Source organism: Leucoraja erinacea, chromosome 16 (genome assembly GCF_028641065.1).
Source record: "Leucoraja erinacea ecotype New England chromosome 16, Leri_hhj_1, whole genome shotgun sequence".
NCBI lineage: Eukaryota > Metazoa > Chordata > Chondrichthyes > Rajiformes > Rajidae > Leucoraja > Leucoraja erinaceus.
The window spans coordinates 42,572,879-42,597,762 of record NC_073392.1 but is presented as its reverse complement, the minus strand read 5'-3'; the positions used below and the strand labels follow the sequence as shown (position 1 = coordinate 42,597,762).

Below are 24,884 nucleotides of genomic sequence, written 5' to 3'. Positions count from 1 at the left end.
ACCTCTACAGAAATCTGAACAAGTAGCTTGAGAAAGGAAACATTTTTTAGTTCAGGCACAGCAAACTATCTACATCCATGTCTTCAACTAACATAGGCCAGTGATGAAAGGGAGAGTGATACTTGAGGCTGAATGTTAATAACACGTGTCATTGTCGTTATACTGATGTAGTGCATGTTACTTTAAAATGACATTCTGGGAAGACTTTGTAACAATAAATAAGGACAGCATCCTTTTTAATTGGTGCAAAGATAGCAGTGGTATCATTTTGTTGAAAATGTACACTGGATTTCAGATCTGAATGATCTAAACTTTGTTGCTTGATTCAGTTCTATTTGTAGTTAACCCGAGCGTTAAATAATGAATTAGAGCAGGTGATAAATCTTTGTTTTATTAGTGAACTTGTAATTAATGAATGATCTGCTACTTAGCGGAGCTTAATTTTGTCTAATTCACCTTTATTTCTTGCTTTAAATTGCAAGAATGTCAAAACGTGTTTCCCATTAGACCAGAAAGATGCTTTTAGGAGCTAATTCTACCTTGTACTGAAGGACATGTGCAATATCGTACATTCATTTTGCTCTATTAGTTACCCGGTTTGCGCTACACATTAATGAGACCAGATTTCTGTAACGTGTGAATCCCAGAAGCCTAAGTTCTTTGTGTGATTATTGAGAAATTGCACAGAACATTGAGTTATTATGTATGTGCTACCTGTACTCTGATTCTTGCTGCATTGCAGCTATGGAACAGATGAATTCAGCTGATAGCTTTCGAGGCTGCAGTGTCCCATTTTTTCTGAGCTGTAGGTATGACCTGAAGGACATCATTTAAAATTTCCTTCCTAATTTGTCTTTCGTGTGTAAAACAAAAAGATTTCATTTATCTTGTTGGAAGCGATCTCCGTGATTCAGTAACTGCATTCCATGAGTGGCATCAATGTAAGAGCAAGGCACAGAAGTCGGCAACCTTTACAACTGTGGCTTACTGGGCCCTGCCCATGGGAAGGATAAATATTGAACTCAAATGAATTCGTAATAAAAAGTTTTCAAGGTCAATATTCTTTATTCTGGCCTTGTGCAGTGATTTTGATTATAATATTTTGTCATTCTGGATCAGTGCTGATCTAACAGTGCAGCAGCTGGAAATCGTGACTTACAGCAGTACTCAATACCTCCTAGTGGTTGGTTGCTGAGCAGCAGCGAAAATACATTTGCCGTAGGTTACTCGAGGTGCCTTCCATGTAATCAGGACACTTAAAAGGAAAACAACATCAGACATATTTAAAAAAAAATGGGAAATTAGATGGGGCTATACAACAGTTTTGACCTGTTTAGTTAATATCATATTTGTGAGGGTGATATTTTGCTGGTGTCAGGAATTCTTCTCTGTTTTATTAGGAGGAGTTCAGAGGTCAAAAGAGATCAGGGAGAAATTTATAGGGAGTCTGTAATCACATTTTAATATTTTTATTTGCTTGACGATGTTAATTGCCTGACACTGTTGTATTAGTTGTAGATCTTCCACCACCTGCAACCTCCTGCAACCTCCGGCAACCTCCGGCAACCACCTTCAACTAGCATTGCAACCGGCTTCAACTAAAAAATTACCGATTTTTAAAACGGCAACCTATTTTTAGTCGCCGCCAGTTTTGAATTTTTTGAAATAATCGCCGGAACATAGAAGAAGCGGAAACCACTTTCGTCCATTAGGGAGACTGACAAAAACCTCCGGGAACCGCACGGAAACCTTGGGTGGGGCGCAAAGTCTCCAGAGGTTTCCGTTCAGGTTTCCTAAGTGGGACAGGGGCATTAGACACTGGAACAGGAGGAAGCAATGTTGGCCCTTTGAGACTGCTCTACCATCCATCAAGACCAGGACTGATCTTTTGTCTCTGTGCTTTATTCCTGCAATATTCCATATTCCCCGATTCTCTGAATATCCAAAAATCTGCCAGTCTCTGTTTATGGATGAACTCAATGACTGACTCTCCAAAGCCCTTTATGGTGGAAAATTCCAAAGTTTTGTTCAAGTCCCGCATGGCCTACCGTCCATTCTGAGACTGTGACCACTCATTCTAGTGTAGGAAACTGCAGATGTTGGTTTAAACCAAAGATAGACACAATGCTGGAGTAACTCAGCGGGACAGGCAGCATCTCTGGAGAGAAGGAATGGGTGACGTTTCGGGTCGAGACCCTTCTTCAGAATGAAAAGCCTTTTTCTAAAAAAAAAGATTGTAAAACCATACCTCCTTTTCAAATGTCCCCATTAAATTAAACATGTTCGTTGTGGTGGTTTTACGAGAGGCTTCTAAAATGGTGAATAATTATGTAAATAAGTTTACACCAGAAAATCAGAGCTATTTCATTTTAGATGATGGCAGGCCCCCGAACTATGCAAACCAAATGAGAACCAAGTTAGTTGAAAATGGAACCCAAGTATTTTATGAATTAATGTGTCATGAAAACAAACTTTCATTAAAACATCAATATTGAACATAGTCATTCCATCGAAGGTAGACAGAAAATGCTGGAGTAACTCAGCGGGACAGGCAGCATCTCTGGAGAGAAGGAATGGCCGACATTTCGGGCTGAGAGCCTTCTTCAGATTTCCATCTCCAGGTCCAATAATGTTCCTGCCATTTTCAAGATGAGAGTAGGCCAAAAATGTATTTTACTTTTGAATATTGGATTATATTAATCTGAGTTCTGAACTTCAAATCTACATATTTGACTTCAACTGGAATAGGACTGGTTATCAGACAGGGAGTGAAAAATGCCTATGCTGCGGTTTTGGACAATTAACGTGCTGCTGAGGTTAAATTTCAACACACTGTATAATTTCTGTTCTGTGCTGTAATTGGAAAATTTCCCCCCAAATGAAAGGCAATATTACAATATAAATTTGTAACTTTATTTCATTCACTCCCAGGATTGTTGAGCCTGTCATGCCTTTTAAAAATCATTGGAATCCAGGTTATTATTGTTGATTTTACTGACAAGACGCTCCAGGAGTGAATGATTTGCTTGTATGAAGCTGAGCAACTCACATTTTTGATAATGCTTTCTTCTCTTGTTTTCAATAGTTTTTATTTTTGTTGCAACCTCTAATGCAGCAGCATTAGTTCTTTTTACCTGCCCACACACATGCATGCACGTAGTTCATTAAGGCTCCGGGATGAGATGTTCCAAGTACCTTGGCCTTTGCTTTTAAGTAAAATAGACAATAGACAATAGGTGCAGGAGTAGGCCATTTGGCCCTTCGAGCCAGCACTGCCATTCAATGTGATCATGGCTGATCATCCCCAATCAGTACCCCGTTCCTGCCTTCTCCCCATATCCCCTGACTCCGCTATTTTTAAGAGCCCTATCTAGATCTCTCTTGAAAGCATCCAGAGAACCTGCCTCCACCGCCCTCTGAGGCAAATAATTCCACAGACTCACCACTCTCTGTGAGAAAAAGTGTTTCCTCGTCTCTGTTCTAAATGGCTTACTCCTTATTCTTAAACTGTGGCCCCTGGTTCTGGACTCCCCCAACATCGGGAACATGTTTCCTGCCTCCAGCGTGTCCAAACCCTTAACAATCTTATGTGTTTCAATAAGATCCCCTCTCATCCTTCTAAACTCCAGAGTGAACAAGCCCAGCTGCTCTATTCTCTCAGCATATGACAGTCCCACCATCCCAGGAATTAACCTTGAAAACCTACGCTGCACTCCCTCAATAGCAAAAATTAAATGTTGTTCTTCAAATTATTATGTTTGTCACACAAATACATTGGCTGTTTTCCATTACATAGTCCCTTATGGTTTAAATGTAAATCAGGTTTAAATGATAGTATGCTATGAATTAACCAGTGCAGTAAATTTCTGTCAGAAATTAGCCATGTTAATTTCCCACCTGTCCTTGGCACAATGCGACTCAGGTCAGGTTAACAACATTAGGCTTGTTTGAACCCTGAAGGCTGACTGACTTGCCTTCCAATGCAGTGGGGTTGTCATCAGGACAAGAGACACACCAGCAATAGAAGGAAGGGGCTGCAATCAGCCACTAGCCATCCTAAAAAATAGTTTTAACATTTAGAAGAGAAGGGGGCAAGGTCACCACTGGTTAGACCCTTACCTTTCCTAAGGAACCTGGAGAAGGACATTTGTCGCTCCAGTCGCCATAGACATATAAAAATGCCGATCCTTTTGGACCTTGTATAGGAAGGATCTGCAGAGAGACACAAAATGCTGGAGTAGCTCAGCGGGACAGGCAGCATGTCCGGAGAGAAGGAATAGATAACGTTTCAGGTCGAGACCTTTCTTCAGACCTTCTTCCTACACAAGGAACTGCAGATGCTGGTTTACACCAAAAACTGAGTCTGAAGTCTCGACCCAAAACGTCATCCACTTCTTTTATCCAGAGATGCTGCCTGTCCCTCTGAGTTACTCCAACATTTTGTATCTATCCTTTTGGATCTTATCTGGTCCTGATCCACATCACTTTTGGATTAGTCAATGGGAAAGTTACTGCCATTTCCGGTTCAGATTATACAGGAAAATGTATCGTTTGGTCCAGACAAAGGGGGTGGGAGATTGCAACCTTCACGTGGTCCGCCCTGTTTCGACGAATGCAATCAACCTGGCGGGCGTGGCGTGCGTCCAGATAAAGATATCAGGTCCTGACAAGCGCCCCTAGAAATAGATCTGGCTTGACTTGCAGGGCAAGAAAGTGAACTTGTCAGCTTCTGGGATGAGTGGTGGGTAATTTGAGCTGAATTTCTTTACTCACTTGCCTGGTTTCTGCTTGGCAGGGGATGAAAGGTCTCAGATCACAGTGGGAAATTGATTCCCCAAACTGTTTCTCAGACGGAATTGATATTGTTCACAAGCAAAAAGTTAGTTACTGGCTTCTTGATGCCGACTATTTAAACTTCACTCATTCTTCTTGTATTTTTCTTCCACAGGTTTAGCCGGGAATCCTGTGGATCTTGAAAACAGAAAACAGACTTTTGGTCAAAACTTTATACCTCCAAAAAAGCCAAAAACTTTCCTCCAGTTAATCTGGGAAGCACTACAAGATGTGACCCTTATCATCCTAGAACTTGCAGCCATTATTTCCTTGGGTCTCTCATTTTATCAACCACCTGGAGAGAGAAGTGAAAGTGAGTAAAGTATCTTATTTGATCATTTGGTTGCCAGATTAAATGTGGAGTGGAAACAATGTACCCATAAAATTAGTTATGATAATGAAATTATGCAATTAACTGACAGATGATCCAAATAGAATCAGTGAACCAGATTAAACCCATTGACTAAATATAGCCAAACTAAAATTCCGTTACATTTTTATAAGGTTCCTGCAGACCAAAGTCGATAAAATATTTGGTAATGTGCCTCCTACTTGCTGGTATTTCACAGAGCTATTCATCGCTGTTACTGGTGGAGAAATCTATTGCCTCTCATGTGCCTGATGACCTTTCACCCTGTAGTGTCAGTTTCCCTGGTTGACCCACAACTGAATGTCACAGATCTGATTCTTTCTTTCTTTAAAGTTCTTTCATATGTTTGTGTTTATTAATCCAGAGCATTTTTATTACCCAGCTTTGGTCACACATTAAAACTGCACAAACTGAGTTATGTATGGACATCCAAATTAGACACTGAAGTAGGCCATTCAGCTCTTGAGCCTGCTCTGCCATTCAGTAAGACTGTGGCTGATCTGAATGTAAATCTCCTACCAATGCCTGTGTTCACCTGTAACCTGCCACATTTTGTCCTGCCTCTCCTCTCCCCCAGCTTTCTCCACCATGGGCACACACACACACACACACACACACACACACACACACACACACACACCACACACACACACACACACACACACACACACACACACACACACACACACACACACACACTCAGAGAGAGAGAGGGAGAGACACACACACACACTCAGACACACACACACACACACACACACACACACACACACACACACACACACACACACACACACACACACACACACACACACACACACACACACACGCACGCACGCACGACACACACACACACACACACACACACACACACACACACACACACACACACGTTCAGAGAGAGAGGGAGACACACACACACACACACACACACACACACACACACACACACACACACACACACACACACACACACACACACGTTCACACACAGAGACACACACACACACACACACACACACACACACACACACACACACACACACACACACACACACACACACACACACACACACACACACACACACACACACACAGGTCACCAAAAATATCACCTATCCAGGTTCCCCAGAAATGTGGCCTGACCCAATAAGATACTCCAGCACTTTATGACTAATCTTTCACCCGTTTGTTGATCAAATATCCATCCACTGACTTTTAAAGGTGAATGCTGGTTTTACAGATTCTCTCACTAAAGGAAATATATTCTTTGCATTCACTCTGTCAAGTCCTCTGAGATGGCCTTCTATTGGCAAACCATTTGTCACAATATCCTTTACTGTTATAAAATCTATTCTCCACCTAATTCTTGTGCCTACTCATAAATCTGTGTTTTCTGAGCATTGGACTCGTGTAACTCAGACAGACCCTGTGTCTCAACCACTGCCCTCTGCCACCCTGTAAGGTGCAGGTTGTTTCACCTTAGGCCCTATCCCTCCTATAGGATTTCTAATGTCATGCCCAGAGCAAGGTGCAGGCTCAGTGAAGTTCAAACTTCCAATGCAAATTAGTCGATAGTGGCTACAAATACCGGCCTATAATACTCAATCTATAGGTCTTCCGGCTTTTCCATACACAATTTTGTCTTGGTAATGGCAGATTTTCTCCAAAATTGCAGGTAAAAACCATTTGGGTTTTTTTTTTAAACTTATTCTGGGATGTGGGCATCAATTTCTGGGCTGCTTGCCAGGCCATTTCAAAAGGCAGTCAAGAGCACTCAGCATTGCTGTTGGTGTAAAGGCGCACATAGGCTCGAATGTGTGAAGATGCTACATTTCCTTCCATGAAGGGCTAGCACATTTCAAATCGCACAAACTGACACATTTAAAAAACATTTCTCTTACTTACAGACTGTTTCCACTCATCCCTCAAATAACTCTTGTACTCTAGCCATTCTTATTGGTATCAATCCAGTCATACATTTTTTTGTTGCTATTTTGAACCATTTGACTTTCCAATTGACACAGTGCTCCAGTATGTTCTGAGTAAATGGCAAAATACATGAAAGGAGAGCACTTTGCTATGTTGCTGCTGCCCATTGCTTTTGTTGCAGATCCTTTCACATGAAAGGCGCCAGGTAGTTTTGCCTTGACAGCTATTTCATCATGCTCTGCTGCATCTTTGCCCCATCAAGCTGGACATTTATTGTGTAACTTGACATTCTGCAATAAGAATGCTCCAAAAGACAAAGTGAATTTATTCCCAGTGAGCACAGTGATTTTTTTTCTTCTCACAGGGCATCAATAGATGATTTCTGTAGCTTCACTAAATATTAGGTAGCAAGCATATTATTGAGATTTTTTTATTAACTGTTGGCTTATTTATTTATGGACTATACACATTTAAATCAATTGGAACACTTTCCCAGAAGATTGAGTAACATAGTATTCATTTTTTCCCTTAGCCATAAAACTGTATTTGTTTATGTTGGGTACTTTGTACTCTACTCGTTGAAACGTCAACACACGTTTTAAATCATTACAACAATTTCTGACAGCCCCATTGATTTTTTTCAAATATCCGAATGTTTCAAAAAGCAACTTGGTCATACCTTTGGAATTTATCTTCAACATCCAAGTTTGTACCATGGTCATTGTCCTTCCTCTGTTAACTGATGATTAGTAGCATGCTTTGGAATTCTAGAGGACGATTTGGCTATTTCAGGGATCCATGTGACAGGGGCTGAGAAAGGGGCATGTTAAATCTGTTCAAAGTCAAAGTATCCTTTATTGTCATTCAGACCTTTCGGTCTGAACGAAATTTCGTGCCTTGCAGTCATACATATAATAAAAATAACAAAAACACACAATAAACACAAATTTAACATCCACCACAGTGAGTTCATCAGGCACCTCCTCACTGTGATGGAAGGCAAAAGTCTTAGTCTCTTCCCTCCTTGTTCTCCCTCTGCGTTGAGGCGATCCAGGCTTCCGATGTTGTGACCCCGCCAGGTGATGGTAAGTAAGTAAGTACCGTGGTTGAATCCGAGCTCCGCGAACGGGCCGGTTTAAACTCCGCGGCCCGGGGTGGTCGAAGCTGCCGAAGCTGCCGCCCTCCAGACCAGCGGACGAAGCTGTGACCTTCGAGTTCCCGACGATGTCGTCCACTGGGCCCGCGGCCGAGCCTCCGAAGTCGGGTCACCGCCACCAGAACGTCGCCACAGCCCCGGTCGGGTCACTGCCGCCAGAACGCCGCCACAGCCCCGAAGTCAGGCCGCCGCTGCCGGAACGCCGGAACGCCGCCACAGCCCCGGAGTCACCAGTGCAGACGGAGACGGAGATGGGGGGATACGACAAGAAAAAGTCGCATCCCCCAAAGGAAGAGACCAAAAACATGTTTCCCCCACCTCCCCCTCCACACATACACAACCTAATAAACTAAAATGAACAAAAATTAACTAAAACAGGACAAAAGAAAAAAACATCAAAAAGAAAAAACAGATGGACTTTGCATCATGAGGCTGGGCTAATTTTAGTTCCCAACCTCTATCTATACATGATCATATACCATCGTCTTCTCACTGTGTTCCCCACGCATCTTAATCTCCCTAAAATGGTCGGAGTTCATTTGAGGAATAGATCGTGACCAGGAGACTGGTAATAACTCAAATGTACTTCCTCAAAGTAGTGTAATGGGAACTTGTGTGCAAACTTGTTTGTCATCTGTCTTAAAATCTTCGTCTAGTTTGGTGTCAGAGTTTGTTTGATTGCAGTCTGGTGAAGTGCTTTAGGATGTTTCAAGTATTAAAAGTGCTTTAAAAACAGAATTTTTGTTGTGTGAAAATTGCCAGTAGTGTTAACCTGCCTCACAGTCAAGCAGGTCAAAATGATCAATTGGATGTGAAATAATTTCAAGATGACCAATGAACGTGTGAAGAACCACATAAAATCCTTTATTACTTGCAGCTCCTACGAAACCTAAATGCCAGTGGCACATATCAAAGAGGAGGAGTGCTTACTAGTCACAGAGGATTATGTGTGGAATGTGAAAGATTAGAGCGGGTGGCTGCTAATTGAACTTTCATAAGAACCGCAAGCAATAAAGGATTTACTTTTGCTTTTTGTTTGCGTTTGATCATCTCAGTCCTCGCTTGATGTGACAAAAATGGTGCTCTTGGTTCACTCCAAGCAGTTTCTTTCATTTAGATTTTGATGGATCCAGAGAGAAGAGAGGCTCCAAGATGAAATGGCTTGAGAACTAAGGACATCTGTTCCTCTCAAACATACTTAGCTTAGGTGACATTTATTTTTAATGCCGCATTGCAAAATATTACTTTCTGTGAGATATTCATTTTATTTTTCAATCCACTATCACCATCTCCTAATGTAATCTTATTCATTGCTATACCCCTCACTCAACAAAAGGATGATTTTGGTTTAACTCGCCCTCAAGTTCGGACACTGTTTACTGTTTTGAAGAAAGTGATTAAGCTTGTTATAATCAACATTGCTTGATTGCCTTGGAATCTCGAAATGGAAAACCATTCCACAACTCGTTTTTTTCATGTTCAATTTATATTTAACCCATCAAAGCTGGGGAGTTCAACAGGGCTAGTTTGAAAGGGTCATTTCCAAACTATTCCCCAGCTCATCTCCCGCGGCACAAGAGGATCAAATGCGCTTGGCCATGCGACTCCACCTTCAAAGATGCACATTGCTCCATCCCGAGCCCACACTTTGGAAAATCAGATTGCTTGGCTGTGCTCCTTCTTCTTGCTTATATGTGGTGACTGAGGAGTAACAGCTCCAGTAGTGAGGATTGTCGAAGGGAGCCAGAGGAGCAACATCTTGACTGTAGACTGGGCAACTTTCAAGAACTCGGCATTGGACAGGAACGAATATGCCACTGGCCTCATAAGGTTATATGGGGAGGACATATCCGAGTGTTGCCTCACCAGAAACCTTGGTTAAACTACAATCTACTGAGGACTAGATCTTGGGTATTCAAGTCTGGCAGTACAGGGTCAAATAAGAAGTCCATGTACAGCATCGAAACGGCCATTGGGAAAGCAAAGTGACACTTTGGGTCAAGAGTTGAGGATCAGATGGATATTCAGTAGCTGTGGGCTTGCACGCCATTATTTCCTTCAGGGGGGAAATCAAGTAGCTCAAATGACAGTGATGCATCACTCCCTGATGAACTTGCTGGTTTCTATGCTTGCTTCAATAGATAAATCATCAGTGTACCACCTTGGTTCCACACAGCCCCCAACAACACTGTGATCAGTCACTGTGGCTCATGTCAGCAGCTCGTTCATGAGTATGAACTCTGAAATAGCCCAGCCCCGATCAAGTACCTGGCCAGTGTACATGTACCTGTATGGACCCAACTGGCTGGAATTCTTGCAGATATCACAACCTCCCACTACTAAGGTGCAAGGTTGCCCCTCACTTCAAAAGGACATCCATAATACCAGTGCACAAGAAGAGTAGGTGACATGGCTCAATGATTCCCCACAGGATTGCCACAGAAGGCTGTGGAGACCAAGTCTGTATATATATTTGGCAGAGATAGATAGATTCTTGTTTAGTATGGGTATCAGGGGTTATGGGGAGAAGGCAGGGGTATGGGGTTAGGAGGTAGAAATAGGTCAGCCATGATTGAATGGTGTGGACTTGATGGGCCGAATGGCATAATTCTGCTCCTATCACTTAAGATATTTGTTGTGATGAAGTGCTTTGAGATGTTACGATGACCCCTGTAGTAGTAAGGACATGGACTCACCTGTCTACTGCCCCAAAAGATCAACAGTGTGTGCGATCTTGTTCGCTCTCCATTCTGCACAGAATCACTTGGCCAATAAAAACATATCATCAGTTGTTAATCAACGACTTTTTGGTGCTCAACGTCATCATTCCCTCTAAACCTATCAATAGACTTGGGGAACTGGGTCTCTACTCATCCCTGTGTAATTGGATCTGCAACTTCCTCATCAGCAGTATGAATTGGCACCAACACTTCCTCCCCAATGAACATTAACACAGGAGTACTGCAAGGCTGCGTGTTGAGGTCCCCATTCTATTCTCTATATCCATGATTATGAGGCTAGACATGGCTCCAAAATCTATAAATAACTAAAACTCTGATCTTGTTATCTTCCGGTTTGCGCAGTTTTTCTATTTGCGCAAAAACTGTACGCGATAGCGCTACAATTTTTTGCCAGCTCAATCGCCGTTCCCCCCTGCTGCGAGTGCACCAGGTTTCGTTCCGATCGGTAGTAGTATTTGGTGTGCATGTAAAAGTTATCGAGGTTTAAAAATCGGAAAAACCGCGTGTACACAGATCAATCTACTCTCCTGCCAGTCAGTGCCACTCGGATTGGTCCCTTCTCCTGTCACTCCCCGGGACGGTCCGCCCCTTCTTGCGCCATCGCGCCTTTACTTAGCCTGGCCGGCGGAGGTCTCCAACCGGACACAATTTCCAGAGGGACCGGAAGCGGCTCAGCGCGGAGTCGGAGATGTCGCCAAACGAAAAGCGGAGACTTTGATCCTGGTGGAGGAGAACGACCAGTGACCAGCGTCTGTTGTGAGTCCGCATCGCACTGCCACCTCCTGCCCCTTCCCCTCTGGTCCCCCTCGCTGGCTCCTGCTCCCCCCCCCCCTTCCGTGATACCACCCTCTCCCCCATGGCTCTTCCCCGTGTTTTCTCCGAGCTCTCTCGCCCCACAACCCTCCTGCCCTCACACACCCCTCCCCCCCACAGCCCCCCCCATAAAACACCCCGCAACACCCCCCCCGCTTACACAGCCCCCCATACCCCACAAAACACCCCCCACACCCACCCCCCCCCCCCCCGCCCCTCGCCCCCCCCCCCCCCCCCCCCCCCCCCCCCCACCCCCCCCCCCCCCCCCCCCCCCCCCCCCCCCCCCCCCCCACACCCCCCCCCCCCCCCCCCACACACCCCCCCTTCCCACCATCAAAGATATCTCCAGAAAGTGCTGCCTCAAAAAGGCAGCAAATTTCATCAAAGACTCATTCCAACCTGGCCCCTCTCTCAGCTTGCTGATATTTGTTTGCACTGCATACTTTAGTTTTGCACTATTATTGTCTGGGAACCTAGCATTATTGATTATCAATAGATTGTGCTTTTGATGATTGAATATTTATGTGTAGCGTTTCCATGTTTAGGGGTTGTATAGTTGCAGCAATTAATAATTTCATTTTTCTGTTCCTGGTACATATGACATTTAAGCATTCTTGACTCTTGATGTGCATCATAATCAAATCTCTCTTCTATTTCCTTGCAACGGTTTGAACATCATCTTTCTTCTGAAATGGCAGGAACTGTGTGCAGCATTCTCTGTACAATTACTCAAAAGTGACAGGATCACCTCACCATTTCAGCTCACTGTTGACCTTTAAAAACACCCGCTCATCTGATTTGCTTTCTTCACTGCAGAAATACTACAATATTTTCACCAAAATTCCAAATTTTCGACATTCCACATTAATTTCCTTCCATTTAACTAGCTCTCCAATTGAAGTACTTCTACACGATTAGAAATGAACTTTCTGACAACTGGTTTCAAATCCTCTTGTAATTTATTACATTCTGTTTTTGTGATGACCAAAATTCATTAACTTTGAATTATCTGAACAAGTAGACAATGTGCTTGTGATTTGAACTCCAGATAATTTTATGAGGATATTAAAGGAGATCAAGAATGGACGGTGTGCACTGAATTGGGAGCATTCACTGAGGCTGGCAATAATCTGTGTATCGCTCAGTCCAAATATTGCCATCAGTTCTCCCTCAGAAGTACTCCACGGCTGGTTTCACCAAAATACAGAAACACGTGCTCATTATAAAATACCCAACTCTGCGCTAGTTTTTCTTTAACTATGCATAGATGGCATTTATTGCCCATTCCTAACTGCCAGGGTTAAGGCAGTGGTGAGATGAGCCAAGACTGCAGCACATCACTGCCTTCTGAAAGACAAATGGAGATTCCCAAGAAAGGCTATCACTTTTTTTATTAGTCTTTGGAAATGGGGTGTAGTAGATTGTCACCAGCTGCCAGGCACCATGCAGTGTTTGTCATTTGATTTATCCTATCTTCTACCTATCACAAATCACCTTTTATTTCCTTCTTCTCCTATTTCCATGCCAACTAAACTTCACTGGGCTGTGTGCAGCAATGAATCAGTGTCGGACCTAAGAAATTAAACCTTATTTAGTCATCTGCTGGAAACTGGTGGAGGGGCGGTTGCAAGCTAGAAATACTTAGCAACACTGGCTTGTTGCAATGTATGATGGTGTTGAGCATTATTTGAAATGTATTACAAATGTTGCCCAGTAATAATGCACTTGAGATTTTAGTTACTAGTTTCAATGACAAATGCCAGTTTGCATTTTCTGTTAATCACTCACATTAAGTGAAAGGCTTAAAAAATGGATCCCAGTAGGGCCATTCTGCAACAAATGCACTAAAAATGCATAATTAAATCAGTGTCTGTAGTTTTCCGTCTCCCTGTCTTGGTTGGAATGAACAAGCAGAACACAATTAAAATTAAAAATGTCGTGAGTGGAATATTTTACTCAGCAAGTGTTACCATTAGTTTCCCTCGGATATTGATTGATTTTAACATTCTTTTGTCTTTTGTTCAGTTGGTTACTGTGCAATCTGCTGTGTACAACCAGTTCCCCAATTCATGGACAAAAAACACTTGGCTGCAATTTCCTTGCAGTTGCTCTTGCTCTGAGAGAACATTGCTGCAACTGCATTTACATACACAAATAATGATTCCCCCAAACCTTGTGGAGCAGGAACGGCTCAGAGAAGTTTCTCTGCCTTTATTTGGCATGCGTGGACGTAAGAACTGCCGCTGCTGGTTTAAATCAAAGATAGACACATAAAGCTGGAGTAACTCAGCGGGACTGGCGGCATCTCTGGAGAGAAGGAATTGGTGACGTTTCAGGTGGAGACATTTCTTCAGTCTGAAGAAGGGTCTCGACCCGAAACGTCACCCATTCCTTCTCTCCAGAGATGCTGCCTGTCCCTCTGAGTTACTCCGGCATTTTGTGTCTATCTAATAACATAAGAACCCTATTTGTACATTCTGTCTTGTCCTGGTTGATTTTAGCTTCATTTTCATAAGGTCATAAGTGATAGGAGCAGAATTAGGCCATTCAGCGCATCAAATCTACTCTGCCATTAAATCATGGCTGATCTATCTCTCTCTCCTAACCCCATTCTCCCGTCTTCTCCTCATATTTTCCTATCGATTCTTCAACAGCTTTGATTCTGTCTAGATCTCTGACAGAACAGCTCTGTCTAGATCTCCCTGGCTCTCAAATAGCTCTACTGGCCAATTCTCTAACCACCTTGTTACGCTAATTTGCAAGTCTGTTTATCAACTTTATGACTGCCATCATAGGCGTTCTTTCATCAACATCTTTAGTCCTTTTGTCCTTTTGCTTTGCATTATGCTCCATTATTCTCACAGAATGCTGTTTATCTTTGTGTATATCCTTTTTTGTTAACAGTGTCCACTTTCTCTCAAAACTACATCAAGAGATGTTAATTCTCCATTTACTGCCTTGTTCTGTTCTCCAATGCACCATGCATACAAATCTCTGCTGAATTACTGGTTTACCCTTTTTCAATAAAGTCATGCATACTACTGATTTGTTTAATTCCAAGCTTCACAATTCCAGTCGGATGGACTTTAGTGTCCAATTCATCTGCATGCGCCCATCAGTCTGCCTGTCCATTTTGATAATTGCCACCCGCACACTGCATTGTTCTTTCTCTCACTGAGCCAGGTAGTATAGTGACCATTAAACTCCAACTAGGATGATCTCATTCAAAATGAAGAAGGGTCTTGACTAGAAACGTCACCCAATCCTTCTCTCCAGGGATGCTGCCTGTCCCGTTGAGTTACTCCAGCATTTTGTGTCTATCGTTGGTGTAAACCAGCATCTGCAGTTCCTTCCTACATAATTCAAGCTGTAGTCTCTAACCCTTATCTGCCAGTTCCCGTGAGCTGGAGATACTTTAGCATGTCCGAGCCTCACAGTTGAGTGGTCATTTTGGGTGGGAATAGCGTGTGAATTGCTTCTGCATTTACTGGCTGCCTGAACCCATGATCCACTCAAAAACAGTGCTTCAATTCCAGTGATTCTGTTCAATTCACACCCATGTTCAATAGATCCACGACTATTGTGGACAATTCACTTCCCCCATAACACGAGGATCACTCCTACATGTCTGCAAAACTCCCTTTGCTTTGCCTCAGCCACATGAGTTTGTTATTCATGCTCCTTTTCTCTGGCACCACCATCTTTGCTGGCTGCTGTTTCCTTCAAGTTCTCGCCCACCTATGCTATATGGTCTACCCTGAGTCAATGGTCGCACTTGTGACATTCATGACAAGGCCCCCCACATTTTACACTCATGTAACCCATTGCCTAAACACCAGTTCGCTCGCATGACCCATCAGTTCCCGCTGACCCCCCTTGCAGCATCCACATGGTGGTCACGAGGAAGACTTTTGCTGTGTGGGGGCTTCTTCCTTGCGTTATCATCAAAAGACAGGAGGTAAAATCATCTCATGTTTGTATTTGCCTCTTCCACCCTGGTGATCATCTACTGCTCTTTGTTAAAACATTTAAACCACCCTCTTCTCATTTGCCATTGTGCACTCTGAGCAATCTCACTTTGACTGATCTCAAGAGGCCTGGAATTTGCACTTTTTACCCAGGGTCTTTGGTCAACCAGATATCCAACAATTGCTTTTCCTGGCCCTTGGTTGCACGTACACAACTTGGCTTCTGACACAGCACCATATTAAAAAGGTAATTTAATGATCTTCACCTAATAGTGAAAGGCTTGGAAAGAGTGGATGTAGAGGATGTTTCCACTAGTGGGAAAGTCCAGGATTAAAGGCCATAGCCTCAGAATTAAAGGACGTTCCTTTAGGAGGGAGATGAGGAGGAATTTCTTTAGTCAGAGGGTGGTGAATCTGTGGGGTTTTTTTGCCACAGAAGGCTGTGGAGGCCAAGTCAATGGATATTTCTAAGGCAGAGATAGATAGATTCTTGATTAGTACGGGTGTCAGGCGTTATGGGGAGAAGGCAGGAGAATGGGGTTAGGAGGGAGAGATAGATCAGGCATGATTGAATGGTGGAGTAGACTTGATGGGCCGAATGGCCTGTTCCTATCACATGTCCTAATGACCTGATCTTGCTGAGATGCCTCACATGCACCTAATTTCACTGGTAGATTGGTAGCATCCACCTAATGGTTGCCAGACTTTAGCCTGCCCCTCCTCTCTTCCAGCATTCCTCCCCTCACACCGCAATTTGTCTGAAGAATTGTCCCAACCCGAAACATCACCTATCCGTGTTCTCCAGAGATACTGCCTGACCTGCTGAGTTACTCTGCCACTTTGTGTCTTTTTTTGTAAAGTAGCATCTACAGTGCCTTGTTTCTACTCTGTAATCAGAACTACCTTTACTGAAGGCAGTTGTGTGCGCCTGGAGTGGGTACAACAAGATCCACGCAATATGATCCAAACTCATTCCAAACTGACCATAGTGCAGATAAAATTAGCAGCGTCACTGAGGTCACAATAATATTTTACACAGACATTCAGGAAAACAACACATATTCTACAGTTTGAACATTTTTTACCGCTTAGTTGGAGATGGCATTGGTGCCTAACTTCCATCAAGACCTGAGTTTCATAAATCGGCATAACCTTACAATAGACAATAGACAATAGGAGCAGGAGTAGGCCATTATGGCCCTTTGAGCCAGCACCGCCATTCAATGTGATCATCCCCAATCAGTACCCCGTTCCTGCCTTCTCCCCATATCCCCTGACTCCGCTATTTTTAAGAGCCCTATCTAGCTCTCTCTAGAAAGCATCCAGAGAACCTGCCTCCACCGCCCTCTGATGCAGAGAATTCCACAGACACAATTACCTAACAACCTATCTAAACTCTGTAAAAAATATTGTTGTAAAGTTTCCTCACCTTTTTCTGGTTTTAGTTTAGCTCACCGAATCTGCACTGACCAGCGATCCCCGCACACTAACACTCTCCTACACACACACGAGCGACAATTTACATTTATACCAAGCCAATGAACCTACAAACCTGTACGTCTTTGGAGTGTGGGAGGAAACCGAAGATCTTGGAGAAAACCCACGCGGTCAATGGGAGAACGTACAAACGCCATACAGACAGCACCCGTAGTCGGGATCGAACCCGCTGCACCACCATGCTGCTCTGTTTTTGACAGAAAGCTTCGGCTTTCTATAACAGATTATGTGAAATTACCCTGCTCATATCACCCCTGAACAACCAAACTCCAGTGTAAATGCAATTTCTTCATCATTACGGGAAATGAGAGAAGAATTTAATCTCACTTCAATAGTCACACTAGACTGCTGTTGCAAGTATTTGTAATTGACATCATGTTCTTCAATTTGATTATGTATGTTTATTTGTTTAATATCTTTTAATATGGACGCATTATTGCATTATCAAGATAAGTAATAGATTTCCCATGAGTGGTGTTGGGATGTGAAGCAGTTACAAATGCCGGCTGGTTAATTTGGCTGATCTATAAGGTCACCACTCAATTACTCTTCATGGGAATCCTTCCTGAGTCAATTAGAAGTCAATTGTTGTTGCTGAAGTTTCTTTATCTGCGACCCCTTGATTATTACCTTAACAACCCCATTCCCCTTCCAGATTTTCTCCTCATCAGAAAAAAAATACAGGTTGCAAAGGAATCTTTACTATTGGGTAGATTAAACAATTAGTACTACTTGATTTCTTGGAATGTGACGTTGGTAGATGAGATAAATACACCAGTTTTATGTAACAGCAAAGTAACGTTCACTTATGGGGAAAATATTGAATACATTTTCTTTGAAGAAATTTTACTAGCCAAGTATGTATACATACAAGGAATTTGCCTTGGTGCTTTGATCGCAAGTAACAACACGATATACAGTAGACAATTAAAAATAAAACATTATAATTTAAACATTTGAAGAATGAAATAAAATACCAGAGCACAAGGAGGCTACAGACTTTTGTCTGTTGAGTAGAGCTACTGCTCATGGACAAAAGCTGTTTTCATGTCCGGATGTGGCGGCTTTGACAGTCCGGAGTCGCCTTCCAGAGGGAAGTGATTCAAAGAGTTTGTGGCCAGGGTGAGAGGGGTCAGAGATGATCTTACCCGCTCTCTTCCTGGCCCTTGCAGTGTACAGTTTGTCGAATGGGGGGAAGGTTGCAGCCAATAACCTTCTCTGCTGATCGAATGATGCGCTGTAGCCTCCAGATGTCATGCTTGGTGGCTGAGCCAAACCAGACCATGGTGGAGAAGGTGAGGACAGACTATATGATGGCAGTATAAAACTGGACCATCATTGCTTGTGGTAGATTGTGTTTTCTCAGCTGCCGCAGGAAGTGCATCCTCAGTTGGACCTTTTTGACTGTGGAGTCGATGGTGGCCTCCCATTGAAGGTCCCTGGAGATGATGGTTCCAAGGAATTTGAATGACTCCACAGATGTGACTGTGGTGTTGTTGATGGTGAGTGGAGGGAGGGGAGGGGGAGCTCTCCTAAAGTCTACAATTAAATCCACCATCTTAAGAGCATTGAGCTCCAGGTTGTTTTTATGGCACCAGGATACCAGCTGTGTCACGTCTTGTCTGTAGGCAGATTCCTCCCCATCCAGGATCAGTCCAATCAGGGTTGTGTCACCCCCAAACATGAGAAGCTTGACAGAGGAGTCTGTGGAGGTGCAGTCGTTGGTGTAGAGAGAGTAAAGGAGAGGAGAGAGTACGCAGCCTTGCGGTACTCCTATGCTGAGGGTCTGCTTTCCCAGCCTCACTTGCTGCTTCCTGTCTGTCAGGAAGTTGATGATCCACCGATAGAGGGGTTCAGGCACAGCCAACTCGGAGAGTTTGGAGTGTAGTAGCTCTAGCACAATGGTGTTGAATGCAGAGCTAAAATCAAACAAAACCCTTGCATAGGTCGCCTGGCGGTCTAGGTGCTGGAGGATGAAGTGCAGGGCTAGGTTGACTGCACCATCCACTTATCTATTTGCCCGGCATGCAAACTGCAGGGGTCCAGCCGGGGATGATATTTTTCAGGTGGGCCAGCACAAGTCTTTCAAGGGTCTTCATGATTACAGAGGTCAGTGCGACAGGCCTGTAGTCATTAAGACCAGTAATCCTTGGCTTTTTGGGTACGGGAACAATAGTGGAGACTTTGAAACAGGCCGGGACAATAGTGCAGGTTTGCAGGGAGCGATTGAAAATGTCTGTGTAGACTGGTGCCAGTTGTTCGACATAGAGCTTGATGGTAGAGGGGGAATCAATGTCCAGTCCTGGAGATTTCCAGCTTCTCCACCTCCTCAATTACTATTGCCAGTGATGGAGAAGTGGACAGACTGATGTTGGGCAATGGAGTCAGGGGGGAGGATGAAGGGACAGGTGTTGCATAGTGAACAAGGGAAGAATTGACAAGGGAGTGGACTCTTTACGGAGGCTGTAAGAGTAGGTGTGAAATGTGGTGATTTTCCGGGGTGGGGTGAGGAGGACCAGTGGTTGGGGGGAGGCAGGGAGGGAGGGAGGGAGGGAGTTATGTTTCTGTCTATCGAACCTGCAGTAGAACTCGTTCAGGTCTTTGGTCAGCTGACGAAAATACATACACAACTGAATTCTAGACCCCATGTGTGCTTTTCCAATGGCTCTCTCATTGTTCTTACGGAGCAGAAATGCCCCCTCCCCCCCCCTCCAGTCCAGTCTCTTGCTTTCAATGGATGGTCTCCTATCCTTTACTGTTTCCTCCCTCAAATATGCTGAAAGCCTAAATTGTTGGGTTGAACGGTGAGAGTATGTTAATGAAGTCCTGCCTTGTTGATCAAACAGTGTGTGGTGGTAGAAGGGTCTCGACCCGAAACGTCACCCATTCCTTCTCTCCATAGATGCTGCCTCACCCGCTGAGTTTCTCTAGCATTTTGCGTCTCCCTTTGATTTTATCTAGCATCCGCAGTTCTTTCTCTCACAGTAGTGTGGTATTGATCAGCTAACTATACTACAGAGTTAAAGAGCTGTACTACAGAGTTACATAACAACTGAGACATAGAAAATAGGTGCAAGAGTAGGCCATTCGGCCCTTCGAACCAGCACCACCATTCAATATGATCATGGCTGGTCATCCAAAATCAGTACCCCGTTCCTGCTTTCTCCCCATATTCCTCGATTCCTGTACTTGAACTTGTGCTGATAATTTTGACAACCAGTTGTTCCACCCAACTATGGGCACCACAAAAGTCCCAGTGTCTTGCGTGTCTTTTAACTCGTGCTGTGTCAGTGGTATTGTTTTGCAGCAGGTGGCTCACTCAGTGAGTGGTTCCTTGCTCACCCAATGCATGTAAAGCCAGCTCCCAATAGATTCCCCATGATTATTTTTTGGGGAGAGCTGTTCAGAATAACCGAGCTCCATCTTTCTCAGAATACAGGAACAAATACATTAAATGTTTGAGTGCTCCAGTTTTACGTCGGCATTCCAAGCTATTGGTCGGCTAATTGCCTGCTGTAAACTGGCCCTAATATGTAGGCAAATGGTGGTCTGGGGGGAATAAGTTCATAAATAAGTTAATAAGTTCATTTATTGTCACATACACCAATTGGTGTAGTGAAAACCGCTCAGCACATCATCGGTGCCCCGCTCCCTGCCATGGATGCCCTCCACCGCAAACGGTGTCTGAGACGGGCCGGGAAAATCATCAAGGACCCCTCTCACCCTAACCATGGACTATTTGCCCTCCTCCCATCAGGGAGGCAGTACAGGAGCCTCAGGTCTCGCACAAGCAGGCTGAGGAACAGCTTTTTCAATAACACCATTACACTGCTGAACTCACAGTCCCGTCGCTAGCTATCTTTTATACTCTCCCATTTGTATACATTTATTTGCCTATGTACCAGTTTAATTCATCCACAGTCCACACATTGTTAACCAGTATTTTTATTTCTATTATCTTGCACTATGACCAGACACTAAACTGCATTTTGTTGTACCTGTACTCGTATTTGTGCAATGACAATGAAGTTGAATTGAATTGAAATTCACTGGCCAGGTCAGTCATACAATTTAAAAAAGCACCAGACTCAAAAAAACACATTTTGCCATAAATATCCATCACAGTGACTCATACACAGTCTTCACTGTGATGGAAGGTGAAAATATAGTTCCAAGTCCATCCCTTGTTGTTCTTCCTTGGTCGGGGGCCTTGAGCCCCCCGTTGACGGGACGGTCTTGACTCCCGTAGCTGGCGGCGATCGTGCCCTCCGCATCGAGGAGTTCAGCTCCCGTATCGGGGGGATGTCAGATCCCCCGTGCTGGGCGATCAAACCTCGCATCGGGGCTGGTCGAACCTTCTGCGGCGTTGGAGCTCACGACTCAGCCTCTCCCGAGACTGCGAGCCCTTGTTGGTACGTCCGCAGGCCACGGTGGGAGCGATCCCAGGCAAGGGATCCGCTCCGATGGTAAGTCCATGCCTCTACAGTCCGAGGCGGCTTCCAGCTCCAGAGATGGTAGGCAGCAGAGCCCGGAATCTTGTGATCTGAAACTTGATCACATCTCCGGGAAGGTGAGAGTCTGAAAAAAAATAGTTTAGGTGGGAATGTGGGCAGAACAATAAACATTGGATGAGTGTAAATGGGTGTTGATAGCTGGCACAGTCATGGTGTGTTGAAGGAATTCAGTACTGAAAGACTTCCATGCTGTTATGATTCTGGGCAGAACATTTTAAAGGAATTGATTCTGGAAACATCTGAGAATATAAAGCTTTAACTTCTATTGCGGACAGCAAGCTGCTGACCAAACACTGGGAACGCAAAATGTGCTGTTAATGAATTGTAATGATTTCTGCTGAATTCATATTAATTCATATTCATACCAACAGAAACAGTAGTAGCAAATGAAGTAGGAACTGGAGATGTGTATGGTCTGAATATGTACCAATGGTTGGATGAAACCAATTGTGCCAAGTATTTTGGTCTCTGCTCATCAGACTCTCATGGTTAGAAGCCATTCACATAGAGAGAATATTTTCCTAATTGGACATGAGGAGGCCCACAATATGTTGATAGATACCCACCTTGTTGGTCGACAGAGTTATTTTGAGCAATGATGCTGTAGAATCCTTTTTATCATAATCTTCTGTTTAATTCAGCTGATGATTCACACAGTCATAACATGGCCCATTATGTCCACGTTCACCATTAATGATATATTTATATTAACCTCATTAACCAAAAGTTGATCCATAGTTTACTCTGCCTTGGTAATTCTGGTGCTCATCCAGATGCATCTTAAATATTATGACAGCACCTGCCTCCACCACCTACCTGATTGCTACCATCCTCAGGGTGACAATAAATCTTCCTCGGACCTTCCCTAAATATCCTAGTCATCTTAAACATATATCCTCTGGTTTAGACACCTGAGTCATGGTAGAAAGTTTATTACTATCTGCTCCATCTATGCCTTTCACAATTTTGTAATGTTGTACCCGCCAAGACTACCCAGCCTGATGTCAGAAGAGAAACACAGCATCTCTGACATCATCTTGATGAATCTTTTCTGCACCCTCTCCATTGACAAGACATCCATCCTAAAGTGTGCTGATCAGAACTGCACACAACATATGTTTAAAAAAAACTAATAAGCGGAAGAACTCAGTGGATCAAGCAGCATCTGTGGGGGGGAATAGACAGAAGGCATTTTTGGTTGGGACTCTTCTTCAGACTCTTCAGTCCATTTCCTTCCACAGATGCTGCTGAGTTCCACCAGAATTTGTATTTTGCTCAAGATTCCAGCATCTTTGGTCTCTTGTGTCTTCAGTGCCGTTGTAAACCCATACTTAAATTCTGTGCTCCGGTTATGAAGGTAAGTATCTTGGGTTCCTTCTTCACCATGTTAAGCACCTGTGCTGCCACCTTCAAGGATCTTTAGCCTTGTATACCAAAGTCCTTTTATTTCTCCATTCTCCTGAGGGCCCTACTGTTCATTGTGTATGTTGTAACCTTATTTGTCTCCTAAAATGCATCATCTCACATTTATCAGGATTAAATTCCACCAGCAATCCCTGTAACGCATCTCTGGTCACAGATTAATCACAAATATTACCAAATCAGTTCTGGGTACAATTGGCATCTTGTCAAGGATGCCATGGGCTCTAATCTTACTGAAGCCCATGTTAACCACACCAACTGTGCACTGTTCTCATCAATATATTTAATTACCTCTTCAAAAAAACTAAATTACATTTGCACAATAAACAAATCCATGCTGAGCATCCCTGACCAATACCCGCCTTTCGAAGTGCAGATTAATCTTGCATCTCAATTTATTTCACGACATGTTCTACTCTCTGTGTACTTCAGCAAGGTTGGCCTGTATTAGCCAGCCACGTCCATGGGGGAGTCTAATCAGATTTGCCACTGGACCAAGACACAAAGTAGAGGCTCAGAGGTAAAGGTCCAACCTGGTTTTTCTCTCTCCCACTTGTATAATATGCTGGTACCAAATAAATTGTGGGTACATTTCAAGAAAACCATGTTGACTAATGATGGTAATAAGACAATGAGAAGTACAAGAGGGTCAATACACAGCCTTACTAGACAATAGCACCCAGTCCCCAGGTCTTGCCTGACTCATTCAGCCCAACAGATGTGTGTCAGTGTTTATGCGGTAGTTGAGCATCTTCCTAGTTTGCCTCATCTGCTACATTTTACATAAGCCATTTCTTTCTTAAGCTTCCTCTTAAAGGCATCACCACTGGCCAACTCAAGTAGCCCACATGGTCGCAAGCTCCAATGTTCAGTCTGCTCTCTGTGCAAATAATTTAAATAGAATATCAACATCAGTCAAAGTATACAGGTATAAGCACTGGATTTTCATGCAAAGGCATTATACTGTTTATACATCAATTTATGCCTGGGGTCTCTTCTTCGTTTCATGTCCATCTTGTTACAAATGTTGGCTTCGCTGTCATCGTCCATCCTGTTAAGGACGCAAGCTTCCGGCGACAATCAGTGGAAGCCATCACTTGTTGCAGTAGATAATGGTGGTAGCAGAATTAGCTCAGGATACTTCCAGCTTCCAGCCCCACCACATGGACACTTCTGCTATGGGGCCCATGCCTGGGGTGACAGCTTGCCTTAACTGTGAAAGATTATAACATTTAAAGTTAGCAGAAAATTGGAAACTGGAGACATTATCGGAATCTGTAAACCTAATTCCTCCTCCAAACTTAACCAGAAGCATGAAAAAAGTAGAAATATACTATAATGATTCAATACCTCACATTAACCTGGATTAAACTCCATCTGCGATTTCACGGCACATTGGCCTAGTTAAGAGGGATTAATATCCCGTTGTTATTTAGATATCCTACTTCACTGTCCACCATACCATCAATTTATGTCATCGGTAAACTTGCCAATCATGTCATCCATATTCACATCCCAATAATTAATATAAATAACAAAAAGCAGTGGGCCCAGCACTGATCCCACATAACTCATCATAGGCCTCTACTCCAAAACACAAGCCTTTACCAATGTTTATGTCCTCCATCCTGGTTTTGT

The 24,884-nt window shown here is 43.6% G+C and overlaps 1 protein-coding gene across 13 annotated transcripts in view; it reads left to right on the top strand.

Moving 5' to 3' along the window:
• Window positions 1-24,884, top strand: part of atp2b2 (ATPase plasma membrane Ca2+ transporting 2) — an 840,804-nt gene that overhangs the window by 557,780 nt on the left and 258,140 nt on the right. For all 13 annotated transcript variants that reach the window (XM_055648263.1, XM_055648251.1, XM_055648255.1 and 10 more), the window contains one exon: window positions 4,949-5,146. In XM_055648263.1, coding sequence (XP_055504238.1) covers window positions 4,949-5,146 — 198 coding nt within the window. The remainder of the gene's footprint in view (window positions 1-4,948; window positions 5,147-24,884) is intronic.